A 13,273-nucleotide genomic window follows, 5' to 3' on the forward strand; every position below is an offset into this window, starting at 1 on the left:
GTGTGTCACACCATTCTGACCACTGCAGGTGAGATGTAAGGTAAAAGAAGTCTTCAATTCAAAAAGTGTGCCAGATGGCAAAGTAAATTGTGTTTAGTGCATGGTATGAATACCAGTGTATGACTGTATTTGGGTACAACTAGTAGTGCATCAAACGTTTGATGTAGTCACTGTGACTGGTAGGCGTAGTAAAGAGATCTAGCTATTTCTGTGCGAAGCATAATTCATACTTGTATGGCAATACCAGTTCACAAAATGTCTGTTACGATCACCGAGTGAAGTATTCCAAACTTTTGCCCAGCTCGCATCGCGGGCTCAAATATTGCGGACTACGGACGTGTGGATGTGTACACCAACAACACCTGGGTGGCTGTGTGCGACAACGGCGCCACACAGAACGGCAACAATGGCTTCAACCAGCAGGCAGCCAGGGTAGTCTGCCGCTCCATGGGCTACACAGAAGCTCGCCAGCAGTGTTGTTCTGCCTTGGGTCCCCTCTCTCAGTCATACTACTCCACCCACGCTAAAACCATCGGAGTCGTCGTCAACAGTTGCCAGGGTAACGAGGCGTCTCTGTTGGACTGTGACATTTCCATGACGACCACGTGCCCCTCTGGGAAGTACGTCAGTGTGCTGTGCTCCAACGACAGGATTGTGGACAACCGTAAGTACACTGAGCACCAAAAGTTAAGGATCTTTTTTCAGGGGCAGAGCCCTGAATGGCAAACAGCTGTGTTTCGGTCAAAAAACATTACGTGCATGTGAAAATCTGCTTTTCTTCTGCTCAAAAATCAGTTCATTTCATTTAAGTGATTAAATTGAGTAGTTGAAGGTACGTCTGTTCTGTTGTTGGGGGGACTCATGGGACAGTTCAGATCAGCATTGGGAAGCCATCCTTCTTTCTCTATCTCTTTCTTTCTAACAAGACTTCTCTCTGTCTCTCCCCCATTCGTCTCTCTCCCTCTATGTTTCCCTCTCTCTCTCTCTCTCTCTCTCTTTATTTCTCTCTATCGATCTCTCTCCTCTCTCTCCCCCCCCTCTCCCTCTCTCTTTCTCTATCTCTCTCCCTCATTCTTTCTCTCTCACTCCCCTCTCTCTCTCCCCCCTCTCTTTCTCTCTCTTCCCCCTCTCTTTCTCTCTCTCCCTCTCTCTCTCTCTTTCTTTCTCCATCATTCTTTCTCTTTCTCTCAGTCCCCCCTCTCTCTTTCTCTCTTTCTCTCTCTCTCTCTCTCTCTTTCCATTTCTAACAAGACTTTCTCTCTTTCCAATCCACCTCTCTAGATATCTCTTTATCTGTCCCCCTCTCTCTCTCTTAGTTACACGACTATTGTGTGTCTCTCTCTCTCTCTCTCTCTCTCTCTCTCTCTCTCTCTCTCTCTCTCTCTCTCTCTCTCTCTCTATACGACTACACATATAATGTGCAGCCCTCCAAGTGAGGTTGCATGAGTCAGTGTACCGCACATCCAGGACCTACCTGGGAGCTGTACAGGCCAACCGTTACGGCTTCTGGGGTCCCGTCTGTAACAGTAGCTGGGACGACCGTGACGCCAACGCTACCTGTCATGGGCTCAACTTTACTTACGGACTCAGCTTCTATGGCCAGGACACGACGTGTGAGTTGTGGGACTTGAGGGAGTGGTTGTGTTCACGGTTGTGTAAAGATATGTATGGGGGCAAACATATGTGATTCTGTGTGTGTTCATGATCAAGGTGGAATTCTGAAATAAAGGTTGCCCCCCTCCCCCCACACACACAAAGTAATTCCTTGCATTTTAGACTTTGGTTGAAACCTAGTGTGCACATTTAAATATTATGTTAACTTTTTACTGTGTACTTTCAGACAACCCAATGGTTTTGGGCAACTTCGAGTGTACTGGCCAGGAGGCGTCTCTGAATAATTGCACGTTTGGAGACATTGACGACGATCTGAACTGCTCTCTTCCGCTGTACCATTACTACCGTCAAGATGCAGGAGTGCTCTGCTATAACACGCCAGGTCAGTTCTGCTACAGTGGTGGGAAAACTTGGCCTAAGGGCCCTGTCAACAAAAAGCAAGCACAATTTAAAAGTTCCTGTATATTAACAAACAAATATGTTGGAAACTAATCAAAAGAATATGTCCAAATGCATCAAAAGTCATATAGATGATGTTAAAGGGCAGTAGTAGGCTGACAGTAGCCAAAAGCGTAACGTTGAGTCTCTCTAAGATACATTATTTTGGAGCCATATTTCACACACTGCTAGTTGTCAATAATCTTCAAATAAGACTACACTTTAGTGTACCCTTCTCAAATTTCAAAGTCACAACAACGTCATGTCATGTAAAAAAATAGAAAAGTACCCATTTTTTTTATTTATTTTGAAAAAATATCTTTGAACATTATACACTTCAAGGTTTTGATTACTGCCAGCCATGACCCAAGTGATTGATCGTCGTTATATATTAAGGTCACAGAGAGTATGGAATGGGACATTTTTAGCTCAAACTTGTGTGGAGAAATTCTTTGAAACTTCAGATACTTTGACGATTTAATATTCTTCAGACATGGCAATAGTTTGGTTGACTTCCATATAATTTTAAGGTCACAGAGGGTTTAAGTTTGAGTGAAGAAAATTAAAATTACTGTTCTTTTCAATGTGTTTGAAGCTAGATCTGTAACTTGACAAAGTTTTATGATGTGATTACCTCAAATATGACCTTAGAGAATTGTAATTTTCTTTGATGATTTTAAAGCGAGATCGTTGTGTGCAACGTCAACAAATTCCAGGGTCATATGATTCTGTGACATACAGACCCAGGTCTGGTTACTTAATCCTAGTCGCATTTCAAGGTCACAATAGAGTCGAGTTCTGGCCAATAAGAAGGGAATGATCACTATTAATCATACCCCAACGAAATAGCTGGCATTGATTGTCAAAACTATCGAATGGTCGACGGGCAAGAGGTTAGAATAATGCGTCATATCAAAAACGTTTAAGTCAGTGACCCAAGAAGGAAGCCTGATAACAACACTGAAAGGAAAATACACGCCATAAACTGAGACTTTGGAAAGTGTTATGCGCAACACAACTCCAATCACCTGAGAGAAAAACAAGCCTTGAAAGGAACAAACAGCATTCATCCTTTGACTTTGCACTGACCTCTCACTTACTATTGTTGCCTATGTTTAGAGTGCTTGGTGCCCTCTGATATTTAGATCTAATTTTGAGGCCTGCTCTACTTTATCACTCGTGGTGCAAGAGCAGAAACATGAACAGTGTCAAAGTATTTCTCAGCAGACGACAAGTAATGTTGATGAGTGATGAGTGAGTTCAAGCGATGATAACACATTTTCAACCTTAGATAATCTCTCTCAGGCGTAGGCCTTCGACTGGCGGATGGAGGATGGAGGCACGGACGTGTGGAGCTCCAGTTCCAGGGCGAGTGGGGTCGTGTGTGCGATTACCACTGGACCACCACGGACTCCACCATCGCCTGCAAACAGCTTGGCTTCAAGGGCGGAAAGACCGCTCCCTACAACCAGAGAGTCAACCACCCAGATCGAAGTGCAAAGGTAAAGCCGCTCTTTGGCTTGTTTTTGTCAAATTTAAAGCTCACAGAATGAACATATTTGCTGGAAAAGATCTGTCACTACTGAAACTATCCACCGATCTACAGTCCGTGACCTATTGGAGCGTTGATGTAATTGTTTGATTGAGGTCACAGCTCAGTGTCTGGGATATTTCATTCTAGGGCTAGACTATTGGTGATTAAAGGCAGAGTAAGCCTCCCGTAAACCATCACAGATACGGTCAGGCTTTTACACACAGTACAAACACCCTTTCATTTAAACACTCACCAATTGAGAACATCCTAGGTGCCCTCCGTAAAGAGCGAACTATTTTCAAAGAATTTATTTTATCGTGGTTTATCTTACCCCTGAGCCATCGTGAACCCGTGTGATCCAGTTTTCCTTTTTCACAATGCAGTCGTCAGTTAGTCATGAATGCGACTCGATGTGAGCTTATCTACAATAGCACGTTTTTTATGCACGAAACAACGGCTGTGGTTCACAAGAACTCTAGCGATGGCTTTTGACTGTTGAGAGGAACGGCGATTTGCACTGATAAACCGGGCCGTCGTCTGCTACGACCCTTGCGTGACCCTGCTTCCGGGCTTTTCTTTTTTTTAAACTTTCACAACTTCGAATTGTTCTGATCTTGTCTTGATGAAAAACGAATTCTTTTATGATTAAAGAATGTTTGTGTAACAAGCTGTCAATTTATTATTTAGATTTCAAAAATTAGGTCTAGCGCAAAAACGAGGCGCCGTTGTTGTTAACGAACAAGTCTACGAACATAAATTCTTTGAAAATGTCTCACGCTCGACAGAAAGCAGCCAGGATGTTCCCGTTCGGTGAGCGTTCAAATGGAAGTATGCTTGTACTGTATTTAGACGCTCGGGGAGCTCTGTGATGGGTTACGGGAGGCTTACTAGTGTCGAAAAAGCGGTCACTCAAAGCCCATTATGAGGGGAGTCAGCTTGGCTGCATTTGGGTAAAAGAAAGGAATACTGTGATTCTTTTGTGTTTTTCTATTTTTTCAAAATTTGGATCATGTTGAGTATGAAACTAGTGATGATGATTGGGTGGGGATGGAGCAAGTTTGTGGGATATTCTTAGGATTGGATAACAAATAAGTTTAATACAGGTCCTATTAGGATCAAGTTTTGGTCAATAAATGGAAATCAACATTGTCGATTTCGCAAAATCTACTTCACGAAGCTTGCTGCACGAAGCTTTGGCACTGACTGTTTGGTTAACAGACTCATAATAACGGGTATTTTTTAAAATTTTTATATAGCGCCTTATCCGAAGTTCAAAGCGCTTTATGCCGTGTGAGATGGAATTTTTACACAATATATCACGCATTCACATCGGCCAGTAGATCAACAGCCTATAGGCGCTGCATCCACCTTTCACGGCCTATTATTCCAAGTCACACGGGTATTTTGGTGGACATTTTTATCTACGCCTATACAATTTTGCCAGGAAAGACCCTTTTGTCAATCGTGGGATCTTTAACGTGCATACCCCCAATGTAGTGTACACGAAGGGACCTCAGTTTATCGTCGCATCCGAAAGACTAGCACTTGAACCCACCACCTAGGTTAGGAAAGGGGGGAGAAAATTGCTAACGCCCTGACCCAGGGTCGAACTCGCAACCTCTCGCTTCCAAGCGCAAGTGCGTTACCACTCGGCCACCCAGTCCTTTGTGAAGTCATTATGGAGTCAACTTCGAGCTCAATTAAGAACAACAATTACCAAGACCAGTCTGTGCATTCTTGGTTGAAGAGTTTCATCCATCCCCGGAAAGACTAGTCACAGACATAATAACATTCAATGGGTTTAGGTTCAGTCTGAGAAGCCTGTATGTTGACTAAATATTTTGATATCGCTTTACACGATATGTTCAGATTTTTTTCTTTATAACCTCTATATAACTTAAATCCGTTTCCAAACTCCCTCCTTTTTAAGACCTGATTTTGATTTTATTTAGAGGTTTTAACAAGGACGGGATGGGGTACACTGTACCAGGGTAAAGGTTAATACTGATGTGTTGATGACTAATAGCTAGGTCTGTGCGCTGGTCTAAATAGCAGGACATTCTTTCAGCTTTTCCCTTTGTCTGTGTCATTCAAACGAAATGTAATTATTGTGCCTTTTGCTTAGGCCAAAAAAAAATTTGTCTGTTTCTGGTAACATGGCTAAAAAAAAATAGGGTCGGTAGGTCGGGATTTTTATTTTTTTTTTATTTTTATTTTTTAATTTTTTTTTTTTTACCCCAAATGTAGACCAATGAAACTAACTTTAAAAATCGCGCAAAGAGACTGGATTCACTATACATAGAGACAAGACACTCAACACATTTACAAATCGTCAGCGGACTTTCGTTTTCACACGTTTTTGTTGTTCATTTTCTCACCCTGTCCTTTACCACCAAAAAAAAATAAAAAATTTGAGTTTGGGAAAAAAAAAGTTTAGGGTCGGCGCCGAAATTTAGGGTCGGTCGGGTGACCAGAAACAGACAATTTTTTTTTTTGGCCTTAGTTAACATGCTGTTGAACATCTAATGAATGAAAGCTGATTGTGTGTTGTCTTTTCAGATGTGGATGAGCTATGTGAATTGCTACGGCCATGAGAGGACGCTGTTTGAATGTTACAACGACTGGGATTATCAGGGCAATAGGTCTTCTGACGCTAATGTCATCTGTTACAATAGTGGTCTGTGCTTTTTATTGATTTAGATATTGTTAAGTCAGTAGCTGATTTGATATCATTTGGCTTGTAAGTGGTTTTCATGTCGATTGGCTAGACGTTTTAATTTTGAGTTGTGAAAGCAAGAGTGGAAGTAGAAACAAGTGAATTTAAAGCGATGCTTACACGTGAGCTTATGCCTGACCTGAGTGAAGCACGGGCATCAAGAGTGCCCATCGGTTGGGGGCGGCTCTCAAGACAAAAAGGTAACATCAGTGTTTTTCCGGATGTTCTTGAAGCCAAAGCTTTAAAACTTCACATACTCGCAGAATTTGATAACCTCCAAATAACCAATATGAGACTCTATGACACATTTGTCTTTTTATATTTAGTCAAGTTTTGACTAAATATTTTAACATCGAGGGGGAATCGAAACGAGGGTCGTGGTGTATGTGCGTGTGTCTGTGTGTGTGTCTGTGTGTGTGTCTGTGTGTGTGTGTAGAGCGATTCAGACTAAACTACTGGACCGATCTTTATGAAATTTGACATGAGAGTTCCTGGGTATGAAATCCCCGAACGTTTTTTTCATTTTTTTGATAAATGTCTTTGATGACGTCATATCCGGCTTTTCGTGAAAGTTGAGGCGGCACTGTCACGCCCTCATTTTTCAACCAAATTGGTTGAAATTTTGGTCAAGTAATCTTCGACGAAGCCCGGGGTTCGGTATTGCATTTCAGCTTGGTGGCTTAAAAATTAATTAATGACTTTGGTCATTAAAAATCGGAAAATTGTAAAAAAAAATAAAAATTTATAAAACGATCCAAATTTACGTTTATCGTATTCTCCATCATTTGCTGATTCCAAAAACATATAAATATGTTATATTCGGATTAAAAACAAGCTCTGAAAATTAAATATATAAAAATTATTATCAAAATTTTTTTTTCGAAATCAATTCAAAAACACTTTCATCTTATTCCTTGTCGGTTCCTGATTCCAAAAATATATAGATATGATATGTTTGGATTAAAAACACGCTCAGAAAGTTAAAACGAAGAAAGGTACAGAAAAGCGTGCTATCCTTCTTAGCGCAACGAATACCCCGCTCTTCTTGTCAATTCCACGTGCACTGCCTTTGCCACGGGCGGTGGAGTGACGATGCTACGAGTATACGGTCTTGCTGCGTTGCGTTGCGTTCAGTTTCATTCTGTGAGTTCGACAGCTACTTGACTAAATATTGTATTTTCGCCTTACGCGACTTGTTTGTTTTGGAATTATTTGAATTTCCTTCCCTGAGTATGTAAGAGATGGTTTTGTTGGGAAACTGCTTTTGTCATATCAAATAGCCTAATTTGTGAAATGTATCAGCTCAAATGGTATAAAAAGCTTGTGCCAAGTTGTAGAGAATCAGTTGTGCCGTATTTTCTTAAACATTAGCTTAAATATAAGAGAATTGGACTTTATTGTCCTCTTAAACATTTGAAATTAGCTTGTGTCAAGTCACATCAATTCGAGTGCCTTTTATTATTTCAAACATGAGACTTGAAACTGAGTCGATACAAGTGGACTTCATTATCTCAAATGTGAGAAAGTGAAGTTATGGTGAGTAATTTAGCATCAAGAAATGCGCCCTTTCATAAGCAACCTTTTACAGTGGGTAATTATGCAGGTACATTTCCCATTCGAGGTGATCATTTTTTCTGTGTTTATGTCAGTGTCTTTTCTACATTCTGGAAATGCACTCCTTGTTTGAGATGATTAACTTGTCTATGCCTCTCCTAAATCCTGATACTGAATGTCTCATTTGATTATAAAGCTGTCTATGCATTTGCATGTCTATGTCTTTCCTGACAACTCGCAATGAATATATCATATGCGATTATGAAGATATCTGTGTGTCTGTGTCTTCTCTGAATTCTGGTAATACAAATCTTATTTTGACATGAAGCTGAAGTCTATATGTGTATCTGTCTGCCTTTCATAAATCCTCAGTATTACATATTCATTTGTGATTTGTGATGATGAAGTTTTCTATTTGTCTTAATGTCTGTGTATTTCTGTCTTTCCTTAAATCTGGTTATGATTTTCTCATTTTTGATTATAAAAGTGTCTATGTCTCTGTGTGTCATCCCTTCATGATGTGGTCAATGTATTTCAGTGCAGGGGCGGATCACATCATTTTTAAGGGGGGGGGGGGGGTGTCCAAATTTCTTTCAGGGACAATTCGACGCCGCGGCGTGATTAGTTAAGGGCGCGAAGCGTTCGAACCTCCCAGGCGGGTCCGGGTGCATGTCGCTTCCCCCCAAAATATCGATATAAACAAGGAAAATGGAGCGATCTGGTGCAATCTGAGCCAAGAAACTTCCCCTAATACACCTTTCAAAAAGAATATTTAAGACACATTTGGATCAAAACAAGAACAATTGACCGATCTGATGCAACCTGAGCCAACAGATTACCCAACTACTTTCCAAAACCGTCACTTAATTCCTTGTCTCCCAGGTACGGATATATCCGAACCCACTCATAATTTTTATGGCTCTATCTGACCAGGTACGGATATATTCGCTCAGACTGTTAGCTTCAGTCGCTTCCTGTAACGTTGATCAAACGCCTGCATTCCAGCGTGTTGATACACAGTTACCACACAGTTACTACAATTCTAAGTGACCTGATGCAGCACAGCTGGTCTCGGCCAAAAAAAACTTGGTCAACATAGGTGGGGTAGAAAGTGTTAAAAGACAAAGGCCGGTTCCTAGGGGGGTCCGGGGGCATGCCCCCCCCCCTAAAACTGTTGATAAAAATCAAGGAAAATTGAGCAATCTAGTGCAATCTGGGCCATCAGTATTTCTTTATTTTCGAATGTATTTATTCCTTCTTTTTTTTCTCCTTTCTCTTTGCTTTTTTTTTCTTCTTTTTTTTGTGGAAACCCCGGAAACCCCCCCTGGATCCGCCCCTGCAGTGCGCCTGTCTCGAAGCATTCAGGTGTCTATGTCTATGTAAGTAACTGTGTCTATGTCTATATCTGTTTGTCTTTTACTATGTCCATGTCTCTGTCTGTGTTATCACTTACAGATGCAGTCGGTGAATTTCAGTGCGCCTGTCTCGAGACAATGAGGTGTCTGTGTCTATGTCGATGTCGATGTCGATGTCTGTGTACGTGACTATGTCTGTGTATATGTCACCCCTTACTGATGCGGTCAGCGGATTTCAGTGCGCCTGTCTCGAGGCAATGAAGTGTCGACCGGCGTCGTGGAGGTCATCATCAACAACAACTGGGGGTCTGTCTGCGATGACCAGTGGAGCGACAGAAACACGCGTGAGTCACTTTTAATTCAAAATTCTGATGGACACCCGTGTTGCTATGCATGTGCAGTGGAACACCCCTCTCTAGACAAAACAAATCTCAGAAAATCAGATCTTGAAAGGGAGATCTGTTGAATCTCATGTCTATGAAAATCACCCAAGGGACCGACCAAAAGAGGTTGTTGTAGACAGGTGGTCGCAATGGAAAGGTGCATTCTATAGCAAACAAAAACCGTTGAGGATTCTTTTGGGGATGTCACATGACCTTCCTCTGTATGCGTGCCATTACTTAGATTAAAAAAAAACTCGCGGAAAATAGACGTTGCAACGTTTTTCTGTTAAAATGTGTGAAGGTTTGTAACGACACAGAGACAAATGTGACATGTATGCAACTGTGTATGCCTAACAAGAGACTGTGCCATGCACATGATCAATTTCTGAAACTGTTTTTTAAGCTAAAGCATTGGAACTGTACATACTTCTAAATGGTTCTAGGTTTCTACAGTTCAATGAGCTGTAGACATGAGCCACGTCTGATTGACCGTCGTCATATTTTAAAGTTTTTGTCATGAAATGCAACATCATTATTTACCCCTATATTTTCAAAGCTTAATCATTGAAACTGCACTAATTTCCTCAGTATGATGACATTAAGGCATGGCCTAAGTCTGGTTGACCCTCGACAAATGTCAAGTTCAGGGTGGGGTTTATTTGTTGAACATTGAAAAACTATCATTTTTTGCAGTTTAAGTGTGTGAATTTGTATACAACATGCCTGGCAACTTGATGATAATAAAGGCGCCGCTTGATACAAATAGGACTATCACTAACTTTTAGCACCAGTTAAGCAGTAACATGGCGATCACCGGAAACACAGTCCTTTTTGTCCTTTCAGAGCTCACATGCAAAAATCTCGGCTACGACAATGGCTTCCACCTGTGTTGCAACGTGTTAGGCAACACGTACTACCCGGTCATGGACAGCGTGCAGTGCAGCAGCTCAGACAATGACCTGACGACATGTAATCACAGTGTGCCAAGCAAAACGTACTCCTGTCCTGGCAGTGTCGCCGTCGCTTGCTACAACGGCTCTAAGCCCACAGGTAAAGAATGCTGCACTTGGTTTTTATATTTAGTCAAGTTTTGTTACATTTTGTCACGTTTTGACGGGGGAATCCAGACGAGGGTTGTCACTGCCTTCCTTCCAACGTTAACACTGGCACGCAAGGTTATGTAAATCGCTTTATTCTTCCTTTTGAACATAACCCGTGGTGTCGTAAAACTGAAACACAATGATAAAACCAAGTAAGAAATAGCCGATATAAAATCCAGAAAAAGGTCCAATTCAAAACATGACACATGTCATGGGAGTTTCAAGTTCATCTCATAAAAACTGACACACAATAGTAAGAAGGACTGAGCATGAAATGGCTAAAAGAATAAGATAAGAAAGAGTCTAACTCAGAACATGGCACACATTATGCAAATTCCAAGTCTGTATCGTCAACAAATGCAACATCAAGCCCGAGTACAAATCGCTGATGTCAGTATAAGGGAACTATCCCTTCTATATGTCACGGTAATTTAAAGTCATGAGGATGATCTCCATTGCCTCTCTCAAAAGGTATCGCTATCTGTAATTTTCGTTGCTCATACTTGCACTAAAAACAGACCAAACGAACTATGCCTCTGAGTTATGTGTCAGATAGAGTCCAGCCAAAAAGACCTGGCACATATATCACGTGAAGCCCATACCATGAACGAGCTCGTAAAAATATTACGAAAATATCATGCAACTTAGTTCGCGTGTCCTGCAGGCGTTACAACCACAATTGAGAAAGCAGTAAAAATATTCTACAAGACTACATACTTCGTTGGCCTTAGAAATTATATGAGGAAAGTAGCAAAACATTCTACAAAGATCACATTACCTCGTTGGCCCTTTTGTTATCTGAGGAAAGCAGTGAGGATCAGTCTGTCTTCCTTGACGGCACCGGTTGAACTGAACTAGCAAAACGTGCTAAAAGCTAGCTTGCATTCGGAAGTGCGCGCATCAATACATATATCACAAGTAACCCCAAAAAAGATGTTTTCTGCATCCACATAAAATATGCGACAAAGTTAAGACATGATCAAGTCATCGACTTAAAAACACACTTCCAAGCCTTGCAAGTCTTCAAGTAAAATCAATGAAAGCTGACGAACTATATTTGTGTGCGGCGGACTACCAAAAGCGTCAGGTGAGTTTTTAGTGACGCGGCACAGGCGCCCGATTTACGAACTGCGGCAGCAACACTCCCACCCAAATCATCCATGATGATTTCAAAATCAAGATTAAAAGGTTATGAATGACTTCTGTGAAGCTTCACTGTTTACAGTCTTCTGCTGACACATGTTCAGCCTTTAAAAACATGTGCTAATTTTAAAATAAAATCACGATTAAAAGGTTAATAATCACTTCTATGAAGTTTCACTGTTCTCAGTCTTCTACTGATAACACATGTTCAGCTTAGAAAACACTAGTGCTGATTACACCCACACAGTGTGTTAATCTACTGTCAACTCGTTCCAAAACGAACGACAAGCTTGTGAACAGGTTTGTTAAGGTAGGTCCAGGTCACCTCCACAAAGGGAGCTAATCTACCGTCAACGTATCTCTAGCAAGAAGAACGACTAGCTTGTGAGCAGGTCTGTCCAAGTAAGTCCTTTTGTGCAGGGGTTGGCCATGGTTGTTGAGCTCAGATGTCGCCATGAGCAGTCGGACCTTTCTGACAAGCCCATCGTCACTTGGGAAAGTTTCTACAACCTTGGCAACTTTCCAGTCCGCCCTACAGATCCCATCATCTTGCAGTAGGACAATGTCACCAACACAGATATTTCGCTGCGCCTTTTGCCAGGTGTTCCTTGTCTGCAGAGTTTGCAGGTATTCTCTTCTCCATCTGGTCCAGAACAGGTCAGCCAGGAACTGCACTCGTCTCCATCTCTTTTTCAAGTAGAGATCTTCCTTCTCAAACCCTCCTGGTGGTGGGGGCGAGGGTTCTACTCTCTCCTTCGGGAGGTCTGCCATCCTTTGACCTCTGGCCTTTCCACGATGCTTGATGCAGGTCACACACTGGTTTATGAGTGACGAGGTCACCCTTCTGCATCCGATGATCCAGTATCCGCTTGAGCGGATGTCGTTCATTGTCAGACTTCGACCTTGGTGAGCCGTTTTTTCGTGATGATGCACGGCGATGAGACGTGACAGATGGCTGTTCTTGGGGAGGATTAATGGGTGTTTCACGCCATACAATTCTGAAGTCTTTCTGAGCCTGCCTCCCACCCGTAGGAGGCTGTCATCATCGAGGAACGGGTCAAGGTCTCTGAGGGGGTTTGATTTTGACTTGAGTTCGCAAGCTCCCCCAAACGCTTCCCTCTGGATGACTCGAATGAGATTTCTTTTTGCTATCTGGTTTGCTTCCAAGGCGGAAATCTGTTTGTTCTGTTTGCGCGCGCAGCACTTAACGATGATGGCGACTGCCGCGACTGCCTTCTTGTAGCTAGAGAATCTGCCAATTTTCTCTTCAAAGCTTGTGAACTTTGAATTTTGAGTTGTGAAAACTGTTGTTGAGTTTACTTCAACATCTTGAGGGGAGATCTCAATGTCAATGTCTTCTGCAGTTATCTCCCCTTTCCACAGAAACTCAGGACCAGTGAGCCAGTTTGAAGTTGATATCTCATCTACAGAGAGCC

The 13,273-nt window shown here is 41.9% G+C and overlaps 1 protein-coding gene across 1 annotated transcript in view; it reads left to right on the top strand.

Moving 5' to 3' along the window:
* LOC138957062 (uncharacterized) overlaps positions 1-13,273 on the top strand; it is a 213,563-nt gene that overhangs the window by 11,278 nt on the left and 189,012 nt on the right. The window contains exons 6-12 of the mRNA XM_070328263.1: positions 302-664; positions 1,425-1,613; positions 1,841-1,996; positions 3,358-3,554; positions 6,146-6,263; positions 9,451-9,555; positions 10,438-10,644. Of these exons, the coding sequence (XP_070184364.1) occupies positions 302-664; positions 1,425-1,613; positions 1,841-1,996; positions 3,358-3,554; positions 6,146-6,263; positions 9,451-9,555; positions 10,438-10,644 (1,335 nt within the window). The remainder of the gene's footprint in view (positions 1-301; positions 665-1,424; positions 1,614-1,840; positions 1,997-3,357; positions 3,555-6,145; positions 6,264-9,450; positions 9,556-10,437; positions 10,645-13,273) is intronic.

Source organism: Littorina saxatilis, linkage group LG1, assembly GCF_037325665.1.
Source record: "Littorina saxatilis isolate snail1 linkage group LG1, US_GU_Lsax_2.0, whole genome shotgun sequence".
NCBI classification, from domain to species: Eukaryota; Metazoa; Mollusca; class Gastropoda; order Littorinimorpha; family Littorinidae; genus Littorina; species Littorina saxatilis.